This window comes from Spermophilus citellus (genome assembly GCF_964194105.1).
Source record: "Spermophilus citellus genome assembly, chromosome: 15".
NCBI classification, from domain to species: domain Eukaryota; kingdom Metazoa; phylum Chordata; class Mammalia; order Rodentia; family Sciuridae; genus Spermophilus; species Spermophilus citellus.
In genome coordinates, this window is record NC_138195.1 from 70,077,608 (window position 1) to 70,098,194 (window position 20,587).

At 41.4% G+C, this 20,587-nt stretch overlaps 1 protein-coding gene across 8 annotated transcripts in view; it reads right to left on the reverse strand.

Annotated features, from left to right (window-relative positions):
- Window positions 1–2,275: 2,275 nt before the first annotated feature.
- SEC31B (SEC31 homolog B, COPII coat complex component) overlaps window positions 2,276–20,587 on the reverse strand; it is a 35,482-nt gene continuing 17,170 nt past the window's right edge. For 4 of the 8 annotated variants that reach the window (XM_081268487.1, XM_081268488.1, XM_081268486.1 and 1 more), the window contains 17 exons: window positions 20,252–20,386; window positions 17,026–17,256; window positions 15,980–16,054; window positions 15,625–15,723; window positions 15,077–15,176; window positions 14,401–14,579; window positions 14,047–14,173; window positions 13,511–13,656; window positions 12,381–12,554; window positions 11,706–11,867; window positions 6,259–6,433; window positions 5,291–5,605; window positions 5,005–5,033; window positions 4,565–4,711; window positions 4,175–4,294; window positions 3,673–3,744; window positions 2,276–3,442 (listed from right to left, as the gene is read on the reverse strand). In XM_081268487.1, coding sequence (XP_081124613.1) covers window positions 3,263–3,442; window positions 3,673–3,744; window positions 4,175–4,294; window positions 4,565–4,711; window positions 5,005–5,033; window positions 5,291–5,605; window positions 6,259–6,433; window positions 11,706–11,867; window positions 12,381–12,554; window positions 13,511–13,656; window positions 14,047–14,173; window positions 14,401–14,579; window positions 15,077–15,176; window positions 15,625–15,723; window positions 15,980–16,054; window positions 17,026–17,256; window positions 20,252–20,386 — 2,466 coding nt within the window. In that variant the 3' untranslated portion in view covers window positions 2,276–3,262. Of the gene's footprint in view, window positions 3,443–3,672; window positions 3,745–4,174; window positions 4,295–4,358; window positions 4,437–4,564; window positions 4,712–5,004; window positions 5,034–5,290; window positions 5,606–6,258; window positions 6,434–11,705; window positions 11,868–12,380; window positions 12,555–13,510; window positions 13,657–14,046; window positions 14,174–14,400; window positions 14,580–15,076; window positions 15,177–15,624; window positions 15,724–15,979; window positions 16,055–17,025; window positions 17,257–20,251; window positions 20,387–20,587 lie in introns of those variants that run through there. The other 4 variants (XM_081268489.1, XM_081268492.1, XM_081268491.1 and 1 more) reach the window with 4 other exon arrangements.

Below are 20,587 nucleotides of genomic sequence, written 5' to 3' on the forward strand. Positions count from 1 at the left end.
GCCCCAAGAGCTTCCCAGCCTGCTTCCTTGCCCTGGGCCAGTCCTGGGTCTGGACACCAGGCACCTCTTCCAGAGTAGAACTGGTCATATGCTAGACTTATCCCTTTTCTTCCAAAGCAGGAAAAAGTGCAGAGGTCACAAAATCCAAGGCTCTGGAAAAATAGAAGGGCTCTTATACTCCAAACTGAGACAGTGGCCAAATCAGACCCAGGCCCTAGTCTCACCCCTACATCTTCTGGTCTGACTAATACTTACTGGAAGAGAGGTTCTCTTTCCTCCTTACCAGGGGGATACACTTCCCTTCAGGGTTTCTTAATGCTTAATTTCCAGCTTTATCAGCAAAAGGCCCTTTGCTTGTTTTCTCAGCTCTTGGGCCTCCTGGGTCTCCCAAGCCACTCTTCTAATCAAGCAGCAGCATATACTAACCTAGTTGTCTCATTTGGCAGTTACTTGTGATAGGAAGAAAATCTGGCAAGGCGACTAGAAAATATAAAAGTAAATGTTGTAAAGTAAAGCTGTATTCTCCCAGAGGTCTCCCAACATAAGAGAACTATTGTGCTTCAAATTGGTGACAACAGGTCAGCACTCCAAACATGTTATGCTGCCAGGATGTTCTTTCATAGGTTATTGTTTTGTATCCCCAAATAGATATGATTGATACCAGAATGATTTGAGTTTTATAAAGAAAACATTGTTGAGCTATCTTAGATCTGCATTGCTTTTTTTTTAACCCCTTTTTCATTATTCATTCATTCATTCACTCAGTCAACACTGGTGCACTCATGGGTTTGTGTCTAACACTAATTTCCAGGGCTGTGTTCCCCTTAACAAACATAGGCAATTCCAGAACTGTTGCTTAGGAAGACACCTCTGAGGTCAGCTAAACCTTTTGTTTTACAGACTTAGACTGATGCTGAGAAAGATGACTGGCTTGTAAGTCACTGTAGGGTGAGTACTGGAACCCAGGCCCCTTCCTTCCTCTTGTGGGCTCTTTAGGAGCCCATCTGTCTCAGCTTGAGGACAGAAGCGGAGGGAGGTCCTAAGAAGTGACAAGAACACTGACTGGGTAGGGTGGGCAAAACACTGTCTCTTTCCTGTCCCTGGCCTGTAAGCCTACACACAGGCAGAGCTTTCTTTTCTTGAAAAGAATCCCAGCCTCAACTGGCCTTAGCATCAGGTCAGGGCAAAGACAGGGTCATACTCAGTGTGCTGGTGGTGCTGGTGGTGGTGGGAGGGGAGGGCAGTCCAGGGCACTTGCCTATTGTGGGTCTGGATTGGATGCTTCCACTCATTCATTTCCTTTTAATTAACCCACATTCCTGGAGGAGAAATATTTATGTTGGCTCCCATAGAGGCAATCCTTAGACTGGAAAGAAGGGGAAAGAAAGCCTGTCTTAGCAAAACAATATCTCTAAAGAGCTCCAGAAGAGAAAATAGGGGAACAAAATGCCATTAAAATAGCCTTCTACCCCCACCAGAGTCAATGAAAACTTCATTTCACATGTTAATCCGCTACTCCGCCCCCTTCTCTTCTCACAACACCTTTTCCGAAAGTGTTTGGGAAAAGTCTTCGCAGTCAATACACAGCTCCCTGCAGCTCAGACTTCTCCTTGTGTTAGTTCAGGGCCCCAAGTGGGGCTCTCGCTCCAACAGCGGCTTTTTTCTCCCCCCCTTTAATTTAAACAAAGACTTCAGAGTTCATCAACCTCCCACTGAAATTCACAGCTGCTGAACAAACTAATCCCCTCTCCCAGCCTTTCTTCCCTTCAATGGGCTCTTGGCTTCAAAGACACTTTGGGAAAGGACTTTGCTGGGGCTCACACTGCTTCATCAATAGAAGTTAGTGCAAGTATTATCTGAAGAGCAAGTGGCTTTACAAACAAATACTGCCTAACAATCCCTCCCTCCCAAACACACACATCTAGCCTGCAGACATGATGGGATCGACAACAGGATTAGAGCTAGTACCCCCTGGCTTCACACCCAGTCCTTTTGTGCAGCTGAGCTCAGCCCTCAAGTGGTGTGGGGAAAACCCTGGAGCTGAATGTCAGGCACGGATGGAGACATACACACACATCACGGGCAGTTTGGCCAGCAAGTCCATGGGACTGGACTTGAAATCAAGATCCTTTCTTCAACTCTCGACTTCATATTTCTCTCCAAGACTTTCACTTGATTATTAGGATACAGGGAGCAAGAAGAGAAAGGACTCAAAAGAGAGGTAATGGCAAAATAGGTCCCAGAGGAGACAATAATTGGGAGATCACTGAGCAAACCAAATCAAAGCAGCTTTATTGCATTATTAAATATATCATACATCAAATGCAGAATTCCTACCATGAAAATGCAGCCAGAGAAGGAAGCCCTGAGCTATATGGTGGCTGAGGGGAAGAAGAACCCCAACCCTTGAGGAGCAGGGCTAGAAGACATCTTTTGTTAATATGGTTCCTATTCCAGAATAGGGCTTATAATCACAGAATGAATAGCTTAAGTCCTTGGGCCAGGCTCAAATGTGGAGTCGAAGACCATTCCTTTGTAGGCTGTTGTCCCTCTCCTCCTATCTCATAGCCTAAGATAGCTCCCAGCAAAAGGCAGTTAACCCCTTCTGCCTGCTCCTTAACTTTGCTTACCCTTAAAAAATGCTGGCACATGACAGGTTCCATTTTTAAAGGACTAGAACTTCCTCTCTTGGTTCTGTTCAACTGCAAACCCTCATGTCTATGACTTGTTTGAATGGTAAACAGCACCCAACTTGTCCCCAGCTGATGGGGCTACAAGGGAATATGGATCTGGAAATATAAAGTCAGAGGCAAGGAGAAGGTAAGGTCAGGCTCACAAACCTCAGAAGGGAAAAACAAAAGATTTCCAAGATAGGTTACAGTAGAGGTAGAATTGGAAGTAATGACCCTGTTCACCCTATCAGAAGCCACTCGAACAGAATATCCCTGGGGGAGAAGACCTCATGGCCTAGGTCCTGTCAGAAAACAGTATTAGGGAAAGTAAGACCTGGCTCTATGTCCTGCCTCCAGCGCTGAGTGTTTTGGATAGACAGGAGGTGGTCAGGCATAAAGGGGTAAAAAAAAAAAAAAAAAAAAAAAGCAGGAACTCAGCTGGTTTGGAGCCAAGTCCACAACATCATATACCTGGTAGCAAGGGAAGAAAGTGGGGAAAAACAAACAGAATCTGTTGCACAATTTTCCTTCTCTGCAGGGGGTAGTTAAGTAATACAGAAGTGGCCTCTTGGCAAGAGAGGCTGACTGGCTTAGCCCTGCAGCTTGTGTGCAATGGTGAGGACAGCCTTCAGGATAGGCATGAAGCTGGACACTTCGCTGAAGCTGCTATAGCCCACCACCTGGGCGTGCACTGCAAGGCCCTGCTCAAAGCTTCCTGCATCCACACATCGGGCAACTTCATGTAGCCCAGCCAGGACATGAGGTGAGAGCTGTGGAGGGATTGCCCTTACGTTAATAAATTCGACCAGCCCCACCCTGGCAGCCTGAAAGAGATAAGACAGCCTCAAGTTCCAGAGCCCCATCTCTTCCCATTCAGGAAATATGTGGGTATTTGAGGTGGGGGAGCAGTCTTTCCTATGGAAAGAAGACTCTGGGCTTCCTTTGCTCATGGAAAGTAGTGGGAGGGCATGAGGCAGAGGGAACACGGGTATATACTCACCGTCCCCTCACAGAGTTTCTCATATAGACCTTCTAGACGTTGGGCAGCCTCATCCAGCTTCCTTTTTGTCTTCTGTAGGAAGGCAAATGGTTTTTGACCCAGCCCATAAGCCTAACACAGGGCTATAAAGAATCCACTACATTAAAGCTAGAATGACTTAGTACTACTTCCTTCATTTCACAGAGGAGGAAATGAAAACCCATAGATAGTAATGACTTGCTTAAGCTGATATAGCTAGGAAATGAACGGCACTTGTTCTTCCTGATGGCTTCCCCCTTCTTCTGTACACCCCATTGCCTATAAGTCTCCATGCTGTTGGGTCCTGCTACCATGGAGCTAGACTTTGGACCAGACTCCAAGTCCCTCCCCTACTCTGCATGGACTTCTAAAAAGTCTGAAATATGGTCAGCATATACAGGGATAGTGAAGGAACTGGTCTCCAGAGACATCCTGAAACCAGCTGAGAGTATGAAGAGGGCATCACAGGAAGGTTCAAACTTACTAAGTCAGTTGCAGAAAGGGAGCAGCGCTGGAGAAGTGCCTCAAAGCTGGTCTTCAAGGACTGATGCTCTGGGGGCAGTGCCTTTCTTTCTATCATCTTAGGAGGTGGTTGCTGACGTTGCTAATGAAGGAGTGAGGAGAAGGGACAGGCAAGAAAATTACCTTTCTCATGGTTTTCCTAAGGTCTCATCCTCAGTGACTCAGGGTCAGGCATACTGCTCCCATTAGAGTACAACAGAGCTGAGGAGAGAGCCCTCCATTCTCTATAGTAAGAACAGAGAATAGGTTTGCCTCTACCTTGAAAAATGATGCCCAGCTACATGCTCCCCACTTTTACTCCTAAGGAGGGCTGGAAGGCTTCCCAGAGCAGGGGAACAGTTGTCCCTGTCACCTGTAGGCTGAGTTCTCCTGGAGCTCCAGGGGGAGCATGATTCACACTGGAAATGGGGGTCTGTGATGGAAGGACCCGTTGTGGCTCAGGGATAAGGCTCCTAACTGGAGCAGTAATTGGTGCTAGAGGCATAAATGCCTCCGGGAGCTAAAGAGAGAAAGAAAGGCACATGAATCTAAGCTGAGAAACCCTATAGGCCTTAGTTTTGGGGAATGGTAGACATATAGTGAGTTAAGGAAACAAGATAGTGAGTGGGAAAGTGGAAAAAGGGAGACTGGTGGATGTATATAGAAGGGAAAGAAGGTGGCGCTAAAGGGGAAGACTGGGAAAAGGGCAGAGGCAGCCCAAGAATGGGAAGAAAGGGGTTGAATTCTATAAAGAACTAGAAAGTGGGTCACTGCTGAATATATGAGGGGGTGGATAAGGAACAATACATTGACCTTTTTCCTCTGGAGATTTCCTTGAGGTCCTGTAGAATAAAAAGATAGGAGTTTTTAGGGGCATGGTCAGGAACATTAAAAAGTTTTAGTCTGAAGACTAGAAAAATTATTTTAATTGGAATCTGTCACGCCTCCCTTTGCAGACCAGCCACACTCCCAGCTAACAACCTCCAAACCAAAGGGCCCCAGTTCATTGGCTTGAGGGAAAAGACTCTGAGACAGTGGTAGGAGGGGAGGAAAAGGAGGCAACAGCCCACAAGGGGGAAGCCATGGAAGGAAAACTGACCTTGATGAGGGGTCAAGATGCTAGCACTTGAGAGAGAGCTAGAGCATGGAGCACCTGGCCCTCTGGGAGGGTAAGTTATAGGAGAGTAGGCAGGAGGGGCCAGGAGCTGGGAGCTCAGAGGGCTGGGACTTGGTGGTCTCACAGAAGGCAGAGGGAGTAGTCTAGGAGTCTCAGACAGAGAAGTAGAGCCAGGCACCATGATGTCTGGGGCTGCCATGGGTGAAGGAAGACCAGAAACAGGCCATGTTCCAGGGAATCTCACAGGGTTTGAGGGTGGAGCCCTTTGTCCTCCTAATAGTTGCAGCTGAGATAAAGCTGAAGTAGAACAGAAATAGGTAATTTGTCACCAAACTTCAATTTGGGAGAGATTCAGTATATCAGACAGGAATAGGTCAGCAACAAAATAAAACAAGCCAGGTATGGTGACACATGTTTGTGGTTCCAGTTACTCAGAAGGCATGAGGATCACTTGAGCCTAGGAGTTAGAGGCTAGCCTAGGCAACATAGCGAAATCCTGTCTCAAAAATTTCAAAATAGAACAAAAACCAAAACACCACAACTGACAATAATAATAAATAAAAGGCAGTTTTATCTCAAGCTACTCTTCTTGACTTCTTATTCCAAGTGTAAAGAGATCTTATAATTTATAAAGTACTTTAACTGTTCTCCTTATCAAAATAATCCTATAGGATTGAAATCACCAGTATAACAAGTTTGGTATATAACCAAAATATACAAAGTCTTTAACATAAGAGAGAATGTTAAAAACTCAGTAAGGGATAGGAATTTTGATTGCAACTCTGAAGCTCTTCTCTCAAAAAAAATTTTTTTTTAATTTTTAAACTAAAATAAACAAACAAAACAAAACCAGATCCTCTCTAAACCGGACCAACATGAATTTGGGAGGGAATATGTCTGTCTTTCCTGAGACCTCCATTCTGTGCCCAAACAAATCTCCACTTACTCACCAGGCCTGACCCCAGGGCCCAAAGGCAAAGGCTGGATTGCCTGGGGTTCAGGTGTCCTGTAGTCACTTATAGTCTTCGTCCTGAAGCTCTGACAGGGGATAGGATGGGAGGGTGTCAAGGGCATTACTAGTGATGGCTGAAATGTGTCCGTAGGCCTTGAAGATGGACTTAGAACCTGTGAAGAGAAAAAAGGGTCAGCTCTTGAAAAGAAAAGTGATATGAGTAATTGAAATCAGAAAAACAATACAGAAAACTAATGAAATGAAAATTAATTATTTGAAAAATATTAATAAAATTTATATATCTCTATAAAGACTGATAAGATAAAGAGAGAAGACATTAGTCATCAATATCAGAGATGAAATAGGGAGCATTATAGCAGACCCTGAAGCTACTAAAAAAATAATAAAGGAATACGCAAGTAACTTTAAATTCATAAATTCAATAACTTAAAAGAAATGGACCAATTCCTCAAGAACCACATGCAACAAAAATAGCCAAAACAAAAGATAAAAATAAATAGTCACATAATTATTAAAGAAATTGGATTTATAAGGGCTAGAGATATAGCTCAGTTGGTAGAGTGCTAGCCTAGTATGCACAAGGCCCTGGGTTCAATCCCTTGCACCACACCAAAAAAAAAAAAAAAGAAAGAAATTGAATTTATAATTTAAAAATTCAATCCCCCACAAAGTATTCAAGGCCCAAATGTTTTCATTGGAGAATTTGACCAAGGGTTCAAATTAACATATAGTTTACATAAACTCTTCCAAGAAAATAGAAAGAACAGTCCTATTTTTTTTGTGTGTGTGTGTGTGGTGCTGGGGATTGAACCCATGGTCTTGTGCATGCAAGATAAGCACTCTACCAACTGAGCTATATCCCTAGCCCCACTAATTCATTTTATAAAACCAGCATTATTCTATACCAAAACCAGACAAAGACAGCACAAAATAAAACTACAGACTAATATTACTCACGAACTTAGATACAAAAATCCTTAACAAAATTTTATCTTTTTTTAAGAAATTGCAATACATTATATAATTAATGAGGACCACATTCTTTTTTTTTTAAAGAGAGAGAGAGAGAATTTTAATATTTATTTTTTAGTTTTCGGTGGACACAACATCTTGGTTTATATGTGGTACTGAGGATCGAACCGAGGCTGCACACATGCCAGGCGAGCGCGCTACCACTTGAGCCACATCCCCAGTCCCCTTAACAAAATTTTAGCAAGTCAAATCCAACAATGTGTATAAAAATAACATTCCACAACCAAGACAGATTTATTCCAGTTCATGCAAGCCTGGTCTAACATATTTAAAAATCAATCAATGTAATCTACCATATCATCAAACTGAATAAAAATATTTTATATGTCATATAAAATGATGCAGAAAAAACATCTGACAAAATTCATTCATGATCTAGTACATAAGGTACTGTGATCTAAATGTATCCCCTAAAATCCATGTGTTGGAAATTCATGCAACATTGTTGGGAAGTGGGACATTTTGGAAGTGTTTATGCCACTATAAAATTGAGTTCAGAAGTAGGTGCACTCTCAATTGCTATCTTGCCTCTGTCATGTTAGGACCACTTTCCTCCACTCTGGAGGATGCAACAAGGTGCCATCTTGGAACCTGAGACCAAACTTGCTGGTGCCTTGATCCTGGACTTCCCAGCCTCCAAAACTATGAGAAATGAATTTCTGTTCTTTATATATTGCCCAACCTCTGGTATTCTGTTTTAGTAGCACAAAATAGGCTAAAACACAAGGAATTGAGGCAAAATTCCCTGGCTTCAGAAAGAGAATTTACAAAAAACTTAAATCTAATATCATATTTAATGGTGAAATGTTGAATGTTTGCCCCTCTAAGACTGGAAACAAGGCAAGGATATTCACTTTCACTACTCTTATTTAGCATAGTACTGGAAGTCACAATCACTTCAATAAGGTAACAAATAAATTAAAGACATTCTGACTGGAAAGAAAGAAAACTGTCCCTATATGTAAACATGACTGTGTATATACAAAATCACAAGGGATACACACACACACACACACACACACACACACACACAACCAACCAACTTCTAGAACAACTAAGTAAATTCAGGAAAGTAACAAGATACACCACCAACACACAAAAATAAATTGCATTTCTATACACTGACAATGAATGAGTGGAAATCAAAATGTTTGATTTCAAGCTCAAGAGAATATTAAATAGGGCTGGGGATATGGCTCAAGCGGTAGCGCGCTCGCCTGGCATGTGTGCGGCCCAGGTTTGATCCTCAGCACCACATACCAACAAAGATGTTGTGTCCGCCGAGAACTAAAAAATAAATATTAAAAAAAAAGAGAATATTAAATAGTTAAACGTGAATTAGACAAAGAATAAGAATGATGAAAGTTGTAAAATACTGATGAAAAGCATGTTCATGAACTGGAAAACTCATAGTAAGACGCTGTTTCTCCCTAAATTAATCTATAGTTTTAATGCAATTCCTATGACCAGGAATTAAGATGACCATCTTAACACAATTCTTTGTAGATAGAGACAAACTTATTCCAACATTTATGGGAAAAGGGAAAGGTTCTAAAATACCCAAAACAATTTTGAAAAAGAAAAATAAAGTGGGAGGAATTACTTTTCCCCACACCAAGACTTATTATATAATGGTAGTAATCAAGATAGAATGGTATTGACAGAGGGACAGACACAAAGATCAAGGGAACAAAACTGAGAAATAAATCCACACAAATATGCCTACTTAGTTTTTGACAAAGGAGCAAAATCAATTCAATGGAGAAGGGTCAGCCTTTACGGTAAATACTCTAGTGCAACTGAATATCCATTAGCCAAAAAAAAAAAAGAATCTTGATCTAAATTTTATATGTTCTACAAAAAAAATCAACTAAAAAATTAAACATGAATGTAAATATAAAACAAAATGACAAAACTTATAGAAAGAATATATGAGAAAACTCGGGGGACCTAAGACTAAGTAAAGAATTCTTAAACTTGACACCAAAAGCATGATCCATAGGTGAAAAACTTTATAGGCTGGACTTCATAAAATTAAAAACTTGCTCTGTGAAAGGTTCTTAAAAAGGTGAAAAGACAAATTATAGATTGAGATAAAATATCTGCAAAATGACATATCCAACTAATCGATGACTCATATCTAGAAAATATGTAGAACTCTTAAACCTCAACATTAAAAAACAAAACAATCCAAATAGAAATGTGACATATAGACATTTCACTGAGGATATATAGATGGCAAATATCTGAAAATATCAAAAACATTAGTCATTAGAGAAATTCAAATTAAAACCAAAATGTACTATCATCACCCATATATCAAAATGGCTGTTGAAAAACAATGATGATACCAAAGGCTAGTGGAGATACAGAGAAACTGGATCATTCTTCCATTGCTGGTGAGAATGTAAAATGGTATGACCATTCTAGTAAATTGATTGGCTATTACTTTCAAAACAAAAAATGAACTTATAATAGAATTCAGCAATTGTGTTCTTATATTCTGAGGCATTTATCCCAGTGAAATTAAGACTTATTTTCATTCAACAGCTTTATTCATAATAGCCCAAAACTGAGAACTACCCAAATGTCCTTCAAAGGGTAAATAACTAAAAAAATTTAAAATAAATTTTAAAAACCTGTGGCAGCTCAATGGTACAGCACTTGTCTAGCATGTGTGAGGCACTGGACTCAATCCTCAACTCCACATGAATATAAATAAACAAAATAAAGATTAAAAAAAAATAAATGATGCAACATGGATGAACCTGAGTTACATAATGCTGAGAAAAGACAGTCTCAAAGGGTATGTATTCATGTTTCTATTTATGTGACAATAGTGAAATAACATAATTAAAAAGCTGAAGAACATATTAGCGATGCCAACAGAAAAATGAGGTTAGGTGTGGCTATGAAAAGGTAATTAGAGAGTATTGAAATCTTTTAATTTTATAATGGTACAACTGAATATCTTGATTGAGGTGTTGGTTACATAAGGCTATGCATGTGACAAAACTGCAGTTACACACACAAATTAATACATGAAAAATTGATAAAATATGAATGTATAGGTTATATCAATGTTCACTTTTTCATTTTGATATTACACTGTGGTTATGTGCAATGTTAGTACAGAGTATTTCGGGAAATGTTCCCAAATATTCCTTGTAACCTCCTGTGAATCTGTAATTATAGTAGAAAAAAGAGAGGAAGAGAGAAAGGAAGGGAGGAAAAGAGGAGAGAAAAAGAAGTGAAATTAAGATGGAAATGGAAGATACTTCTATCCTCAAATCTCTTTGGGTTTTATTCCCCAATACCTCTAATAAGCTCCTGGTCTCACATGTTAACTGTACCCAATCTGCCTGGACACTTTGGATAGAACCTGGGAAGGATTTCCAACTCCTTCCTTTCTCTCAATCTTCCTACCACACGCAAGCCTCTAAACTATCACCAATTTCTGTGAATTCTATCTACTAAATGTCTTAAATATAACCTCCCTATCCAGTTATCGGTTTTTCATATCCTCATCATCTTTTATTTTAAATATTTTTAGTTGTAGATGGACATAATACCTTTATTTATTTATTTTATTTTTTATTTTTATGTGGTGCTAAGGATCAAACCCAGAGCCTCACACATGCTAGGCATGCGCTCTACCACCGGGCCACAGCCACAGCCATAGCCCCTCACCATCTCTTGCTATGGTTTCCTAACTGCCCTGAGCCTTGCCCTTCCTAAACACATAGCTAATCGTGCTATTTCCCTAGACGAAAGTGTTCAGTAACTTCTCCCTGCTCTAAGGGACAAGTCTAAATTCTTCAGCACAGAATGTCGGATCCTTAATGATCTCCTACTCATTGCTCCACCTTCATTAACCTCACACTCCATGACCACATACACCTATTTTGAAATTCCATTAAAATAATCAGTCATTCCTCAAAAAGCCTCTGCTTATATTCCCTGTGCCTAAACCAGCCTTCACCTATCAATTTTCTCTTCTAAATAACTTTTAACCTTCATGACTCAGATCATACATCATACTTATTCTAAAGCATTCCCTGAACTGTAACTCTGCCAGCACACACACAGAATAAACTGCTTTCTTCTGTGTGATCCCATAGCCCAATCATGACATTTATGAATTTTACTGTAGTTATTTTTTACATATCTATTTTTTCACTAGACTATGAGTTACTTGAGGGTAGGGATCATAGTTTGTGTACCTTTGTGTTCTAAAAGGCTAGTAGTTGTTCAATAAATAATTATTAGAAAGATAACAGAATTCTAGGAAATCAGGAATTTTCACTAACATATTCCAAGTGCCTAGAACTATGTCTGGAATCTAAGTATTTTTGAATGAATGAACAAATGAATTAACAAATAAAGTCTTACCTGGTGAGAAGGCTGGGATCCAAATCTGTAAGATGATGTCTCTTTGAAGGGGGTGGTAGCTCCCACAACAACCCGGGGAAAGGGAAAAGGGGGGGACTGTTGACCCAGGACAGCAGAACCTTGGGCATGAAAAAGCCGATCTCTTAGCTGCTGAACTGGTGGCTACAAGAGTTGTAATAAGGAAGAACCATGTTAACAAAATGAAAACAAGCAAACATCTTCTCTTAGAAGACTGGCCCTTTTATCACTCAAGCTTCCAATGATCCTCTATATTCTAGACACCATAAATAACTCAAAGTTCCCTAGTCCCTGACAAACACTTGCATACTCCCTCTTGGCTAGTCTTTCTTCCTAGAAAACCCTACATCTGCTGGTAAGCTACTTCACTTTTAAAGGTCCAGCTCAACTGTTTTAACCACTGGGAAGACTTCCTTGACTTCTCCAGATAAAACCAGCCCCTTTCCTAAGTCCCACAGTGCTTAGCATAAGCCTCTGTTATAGCATTAGAAGTTGCTAATATCTGATCTCCCCCAACATGTTGTGAATTGCTTAAGGGATGAGTTCTTATTTATCCTAGGAGATTCAGTATTAGCACAGTGCCTGAAATGTGGAAATGCTCAGCCAGTGTTAGATGACAGAATGAAATGGTTTGCTCTCTCACATGGCCCCACTCACCTGAGCACAGTCATTGGGTAAAAAGCTCATGGCAGTGGCAAGGCTGCCCTGAGCTGCCAAGAGGTTGGCATATTGGGTGATCCTGTAGGTTGTAGTAGGGCCTGGGCTTATCCCATTAGGAGCCTGCTGAGGTTCCAAGCTCCTGTTAAGGACCATTACCTTCTCTATCAGGTCCTATAGGGACAAGGATGAGGGTGGTCAGACCTATTCAAAGCACATTGTTCTCTAAATCCAGGCAGTTCACCCAGGAATGTCTCACTATGACTTCCCCAGACAAAATCAGCCCCTTCCCTAAAGTCCCACAGTGCTTAGTATAAGCCTCTGTTTTGGCACTAGAAGTTACTAATATCTGATCCATACCCAGTTAAAGGCAGAAGCTAATATATTGGAGACATGACAGTAAAGGACCACTTGGCCTAATTTCCCAAGCTGTTTGGGATTGGGTTCAACTGGACTTATCTGGGTCTTGGATTCTTACTAATCTCTGCCTCCTCTTTTTGCTTTATTTACCCTTTCTGTTAGTACATCATCAACCATAGACTCTGTTATTTTTTTTTTAAGAGAGAGAGAGAGAGAATTTTTAATATTTATTTTTTAGTTTTCAGCGGACACAACATCTTTGTTTTTGTATGTGGTGCTGAGGATTGAACCCGGGTCGCACGCATGCCAGAGGAGCGCGCTACCGCTTGAGCCACATCCCCAGCCCCAGATTCTGTTATTGTAATTGTTTCATGTGTGACTTTTGTCTTTCTGTGAATCTGTGACCCCTATCTTCTCTGGTCATTCAATGAGCATCTGATACAATTTAGATTCACAGAAATTTTCACAGAAGCTAATGGAAAATTCAGGCTTACAACTATTCAAATATTGAAAACACTTGTATGACCAAACCTGAAATGGGAAAAGTTTATGACGGTTAATGCCCACGCAGCTGCTGCTTATTCTTCTCTGAGGGAAAGAAGTGATCTTAGGAGAAGATCCCAGACCCTGAGGGACTTTTGCTCCTCCCCAACACCTTGGCTCTAGTCTGTACCCAGAAGACCCACCTCTGTTATCTCTGCACATCCCCACCACTAGCCTCTCCAGAGGGCCTGATATGGAGTGGCCAGAATCCTAAAGAGAAAAGGTACCTGCAGAGCCATGGGGGATGAGGCCTGGTGGCCTTTTGCCCAGCACTCTACTAGCCGCTCCACATTTCCTGAGCACACATAACAGAGTGTAGCTTCAGAGGTTAATGCCCTGCCACCCTCCTGCTCCATGCGAGTCCCCAGCATGTCTGCAGAGAGATACAGATTTCATTAATGACACAGCTTCCCTATGCTGCTCCTCTCTTCTCTGTTTGGAAATAAGTAGAGGATCATGAGCTATGGAAACAAGTAGCTACCTGGTTTTAAGATTACACTAAGGCTAACTTTGCCCTCTGGTGAAAGGCAAAGCTCTCACATTAAGATGTGACACACAAAAGTAAAACAGAAAAATAAATGATCCCTACTGGAAATAGGGACATGAACTGCTATCCATGCTTTTTGGCTGAGCCAGACCCTGGCTCTAACAGTACAGCCTGGCCTCGCTGAGTTCAGGCTGCTTCTTTGCCTCCTCCTTACTTATGTCCATTAACTCCATGCTGAAGCCATAGTGCTTATCCCAAAGCTAGGACCACACCTACCACAGAGCTCAGGGAATTTCTCTGGCCCTGAGTATGTTAACAATAAGGCCAGTGCCTCTCTCCAGTTCTTCAGGCTACAGGCACACACCAGATCCTTCCAGTTCTTCTGCACAACACAGGATAGAAGCTATAATAAGATGAGAAGGAAGGAGGCTCTCAGCCATCCATCCACATGGCCAGCAGTCTCACACACAAAGATGTACTAAGAGAGATACTCATGAGCAGGCCTCTTGTTAGACAATTGAGTAGGGTAAGGGTAATTAGAGTACTCTAAACACCAGTCCCAAGGTGTAAGCCTCCACCTGACAAGGTCCAGTAATCTCTTTCCTTCTTCTCTGCATGATAAACAATTACCGAGGAAATTTTGGTTTGCCTCTTGGCCAAATAGCACTCCTGTGTCCGTTTCAACAGATCTGTGCCCCCAGCCTGAGCCAAGATGATAGCATCAGCAAAACGCTCTTCCTTCAGACACAGCTCCACAGCAGAACTCAGTTCCCCAAGCAGCAGGGCCTGGCTCAGGAGTCCATCAGTGTCTGCAGATAGAGGCATCCCCTCCACATTAGCCTGCCCTCACTTCCTGTCCACTGCAGGATCTACAGCACACCCTCTCTTGTCTCTATCCCATTCAGCTTTCCTTGCTCCCAAGAAAACCCTCAAGTTTCATTCCTTAGCAATAATATGTAGTGAGGTATCCAGGGGTGACAGGTCTCTAAAGACAAGATTCAAGACAAGGCAGGGGACTTATGTGGCAATATCATGGGTTATCATGTGTGCTTGCTCAGCATGGAAAGTTCCAAGGCCTTTTCAAAAAAAGATATAAGAATAGTAAAAAAATATCTTAGTAGAAGATTTTCTACAGGAAATTATCCATAAAAATATAACCAGAGAGAGCTCTAACTAGTAAGATACTTGCCAATATTTAAGATGGTGGCAAAGAAGCAGGAGACAAAAAAAGGACTATCTCAAGTCCAAGAACTCCGAGCCCACCTGCTCCCAAGCAGAGATTTTCTCTTCTTTAAGGCAAGGGTACCTTCTGTGATGGGGATCTCCCATGGGGTCATATTCTGAGGAACCAGCTCATCAAAGAAGGCTGAGGATGCAGAGGCATCCTCTGTAGTATGTTTGGAGGCCTGTGTAAGGAAGGATAGAGGTGACTACATAGGAAATAAACCCAGAGGTTCTTTACCACTGAGCTATATCCTCAGTCCTTTTAATGTTCTATTTTGAGACAGGGTCTCACTAAGTTACCCAGGTTGGACTTGAACTTGCAATTTTCCTGCCTCAGTTTCCTGAGTAGCTGGAATTACAGGCCTGTATCACTATGTATGGCTACTATTTGGGTAAGATAATACTAAAAACTAAAAAATTAACCAGTAAGATTTGAGAAGAGCTCCATTTCCAACCCCAAAGCTTATGGACTCTGTGTCTTATTCTGGTTCCAAAAGAGTTGGGAGTTTGAAGATTTTTACAGAAATTAAGCACCTTATTGAGAGCACAGCAAAGTGACAGTATAGAAGATACTCTAGAGACTGGTGCCCTATACTAGACCAGGTAAGGTTGGCTGGGATTTTATCATACCTGGCTGCAGAAGACTTGTTGTCTGTTACTGTTAAAGTTATCTTTCTTGGGCTGAGGGCTCTCTGCTGGCCCCAAGTCCCTCTTCAACCATGTGGTCACCTGCAGAGAGAGATCTAATTTAATACTACACTTTCTAGTTCAAACAAGGCTGAAATTCTCTTCCCACCTCCATGCTCCATCAACTGAACTAAGATCCTTCAACTACCTTCCAGGGAAAAAGCCTAAATGCAAGAAGTAAAATTCTCATTTATGTATTACTTAAGCCCATAAAGTAGTATCCTGAGATGGCTTTCTCTGGCAGAATTCTCTTGTTCTCTGCATTAAGTCCACGTTTCAGATGTGAAGAGTAGCTTACCTTCTCTAGAAGCTCATCTTTATTGTATCCTAAAAGCTTTAGGAATTTTATTCTTGAGTCTTGCTCTAAAGTCACCTAAGGAACAGAGAATAACAGAAAAGTCTCCACCAAATGAATGTGAATGACCCTCCTCCTGCACCAAGCTAAACAGCTGAGCCAGTGTGCCCTCAAATATAGTTCTATCATAGTGCCCTCAGAAAAGCCATCTTTCTCTTTTTCTTCTTCTTGCTCAGCAGTACAAAGACTGACTTCCTGATTACTTCTGTTCTCTTTCCCATTCTGCCATTCCTTGAGCTTGTATCCTACATCATTTCTTACTCTTTCTTCCTACATCTTTCTCAAATTCTTTCCTCTCTCCCAGGTCCTGATGTATACTTTCATAAAGCTCTAGTATGTCTGATGCATAGACCCCAAATTTCTCACAGACCCCCTGGACAGCCCTGTTCTATTTTTTTTTCATCCTTTTAGAATCCCAAAGATTCTAAGTCAGCCAGCTACTTCCCTTTCTTCCTTCAGACTTCTCAATTGCTCATTTCTTTTGACAGATGTAGTACTCTTCCTGGTGCAACCTGACTTTAAATGAGAACTAGAACTGAATCCATGCCTCCAGAGTGGCACCTGCACCCTGAGGCCCACCAAAAGGACTTCCCTTGGGTTATCTGAAACAAACTCAAAGCCTACTTATGATGATGCATTCTTCCAGCTAAACTTCTTCCCTTCCTTCTTTTTCTCCATCCTTCCCATCAACTCCTCTGCATTTGGCATGATACTGTGAAAACTTTCCTTGGCTCTGATAAAGTATCCTGAGCATCAGCAATAGCAGCAATCAAGGAAGACATCTCTTACACTCCCCATCTTCACAAGTGGCTTCTAAGCCTCTCATACAGGGTGAAGATTCTGTGTCTAGAGGACACAGGAAAAACCCAGGGGATTAGGCCTCTGCAATCTGGACCACAGTGTGGTAGTGCATCTCCTGGAGTTGACAGAAGCTGGAGTTCCAGGCTTTAGGGAAGCACTGATGAGCGGCCAGCCTTCAAGTTTCCTACCTTCAGGAACTGCCAGAGCATCTTTTCACATGGCAGCAAAGCCTGCTGGCTCTTGTTCTGACAATATTTCATGAGATTTCCTGATCCCAAGGCCTCCTGAAGCTCAAGTGACCTCATCAGGAATTCAGATTCTGTAATGACTTGACTGATGAAGACAAGGCGGGGACAAGGCTGTGGCAACTCCTGGGCAGGGGTACTGGAAAGGCCAAAAGTGACCAGCTTCCCCCCAAACTGGTGAGAAAAAGTAAGAAAGTCAAAGGTTATACCTTCATGCCAAAAACTAACACTATGTCAGGATCATAGGGAAGGCTACTGATTTACTCTAGGGCAGGAAAATAATAAAAGAGAGCCCCTGGGAGTGGAATAGGATCAGGAATTGAGTATTAAATGTATCTCATACCAAAACCACTTCTTGCATTTTTGATTCCACCTGTTTAAAACGTCACTATTTGGTGCTCATCCTCCCCCATCCTGGCACCACCACCCTCCCAGGCACCTGGCCTAAATACCTTGGCATTTCACAGTCTTCATACCCACTGCAGCCAAGCTCCCCCACCAGGTCCTACTCCCAGTACTGACACACTTAGATTACCGGAGGAGTTTGCTAGCCCTTAGTTTTGTTTTTTTCCTCCTCCAACCCAAATCTCAGATCCTCCCCTATTGCTGTACCACCTGTTTTGTTTGTTTTTCTCTTTAACATATTGATTTTATATTTTTTCTTTATTCCTCTTTCTTTTTTAAGTATTTGTTCTTCTTAGATATATATGACAGTAGAGTGTATTTTGACATATTATATGTACATGAAGTATAAAATTATTCTAATTAGGATCCTATTCTTATGGTTGTACATGATGTGGAGCTTCACTGGTCATGTATTCATATATGAACAAAGAAAAGTTATGTCCAATTCTTTCCACTCTCTTTCCTAATCTGATTCCCATCCCTTCCCTTCATGTATCACCTTTGCTACTTAGGAGATGGTAATGGCTTCACAGGCCTCAAGAAAACACTTACATTGCTCTTTCTAATGTGATCAAAATCTCAAAAAGCCAGGGTCGAACTTGCCTTTCCCAGCATTGCTTTCTCTCTGTTCATTTATATGATCACTCCACATCACCAAAATGCCCAGTTCATCCCTACTTCTGTGCCTTGACACACAGTACCACCTCTACCTGCAGCATCCATCTTGCCAAATTTGATACTTGACATAAAACACCTGGCACAAAATAGGAGTGTAGGCAACTCCCTTGCTTCAGGAGTTCTCAACCTTGATTGCATATTAAAACTACCTTGGAGAGCTATCCAGTGTCGCCAGACTCTAACCCAGACAATAATATCAGAAACTTGGTATGTGAAGGAAGGGGCAAACATCAGTATTTTTTAAAGCTTCAGGTTATTTCAATGTGTAGCCAAGATTGACAACTACAGCTTTACTCCCTGTTCATTATTTCCTTTCCAAAGACTCACACCCTCAGTGAATTTTCCAGTCAGAATTATTTTCTCTCTGGATTCCTATAGCACAAATTCTGCACCACAGCTTAGAACTCAACAAAACCATTACATCAGACCATTTCGATTTTCATAGTACTTGACAATTTCATAAGGTGCTTACATGGTTTTCATCTGAAGTTCATGACAAGTCACTAACTTAAGCTTGGCAGGTACTATCCCTGTTTTATAGATAACAAACACTGACGTCTTCTGGGTGCAGTGGTACACACTTATAATCTCAGCTACTTGGGAGGCTGAGGCAGGAGAATCTCAAGTTTGAGATCAGCTTGGGAAACTTAGTGAGACCTTCTCTCAAAATAAAATTAAAAGGGCTAAGGATATAGCTCAGTGGTACAGAACCACTGGGTTCAATCCCAGTAGCAAAACAAAACAAAACAATATAGTCCTGAAAGGTTAAATGACTTATTCAAGGATATCCAGCTAATAAATGATGGAGCTATGGTAAGAATTCAGGCTTCCTGACCCCAGAATTCTTCATCTCACTACCTACCTCCTTTTTTTTTTTTCTTTAAGCTTACTGCTGCTTGAGTGTCTGCATCTTACCTTCCTAATTAAGTTGTTGGCTCTAAAAACATGAACCTCTATTTTTAAAAAAGTATTAGTTATAGATGGACACAATACCTTTAATTATTTTTATGTGGTGCTGAGGATCAAACCCAGTGCCTCACACGGACTAGGTAAGCACTCTACATTGAACAACCCCTGCCCCTGAAACTTTATTTTTATATATATGTTTTCAACTCAAATCTGATATTTTATTTAAAGCATTGTGCTGGATGCTTCAGGGCCTTGCTACTCAAAGAGTTGATCCTTAGACCAGCAGCAAGGACATCACCTAAGAATCTGTTAGAAAATCAGAATCTTGGGCTCTACCCAAGACCAAACAAGCCACAATTTGAATTTTAATAAGATCCTCGCGTGATTTTTATATACATGAAAATTTGAGGAGCACTGCTTTTGGAATATAAAAATGAACAAGACATGGTCCCTACCCTTATGGACTCAATTACTTAGAAGGCCTCCAGAAAAGTATACGAATAACTTTAGTACAGTTAGAACATAAGTCGGGAATACAGAAGGGAGGTCAAGTTTCACTAGGGTTAAAGTCAGGCATCTTGTCACAGGTTCAAAACCAGCCTCAGCAACTAAGTGAGGCAATGAACAACTTAAAAAGACCCTATTTCAAAATAAGATATAAAAAATAAAGTTGGGGGCTGGGAAAGTGGCTCAGTGGCTAAGTGACCCCAAATTCAATCCCTGATACCAAAAAAAAAAAAAAAAAAAGTCAGGCATCATGGAGGAGATGGTATGTAAGTGGGTGGCCTGGAAAGGCCACAGGAGGATTCAATGGGCTCAGTAGGGTAAGGTACCAGCAGAGGCAAGGGAGCTGAGGAGTTATTAATGGAACAGAAAGGAGTCACATGTAACTGGAACCTATGTTCTTTCCTTCTTTGTACTTTTCATCAGTTCAAATATGTAAGTGTTAGGGAAATCTCAGGTGGAATTTTAGGCCATTCTCTATAACAAGAGGTCTAAAACAATCAATTGTTTTTAGACACAGAAAGCAGGGTTCAGAATGGTTGACGAGTAGAGAGAGAAACTAGAATAACTGAGACAGGGGCAGTGGGAATAAACCTCCTACTGAACTTCACTCCTTGCTGGGCACATGCAAGGCTCCACATATACAACCACACCATATACCCATGACACTTACAGCAAATGAAACACCTGATGGCCTTCTAATCCATTTTGGGGGCTTTTTCAAGGGAGGTATCAATGATGCTTGGGCCACATGCTCTGGTACCTGCAATGGTGAAAGAGGCTGGCCTTTGCTGAAGGAAGAGGAGATCTAGGGGGAAAGACATCTGCATCATCTGCTTGAAGTGGCAGTTTAGCCAGGAACTCCATTTACAAACTCCATTTTGGGAGGAACTTTGAGACACCCAATTTAACCTAAAAAAAGCCAGATTCTCATGTTCCAATGGATGAGGATGGGGATGGAACTGGAAGTGAGGGTGAGACTCCCACACAGTAGGCTATTAGAAAGCCT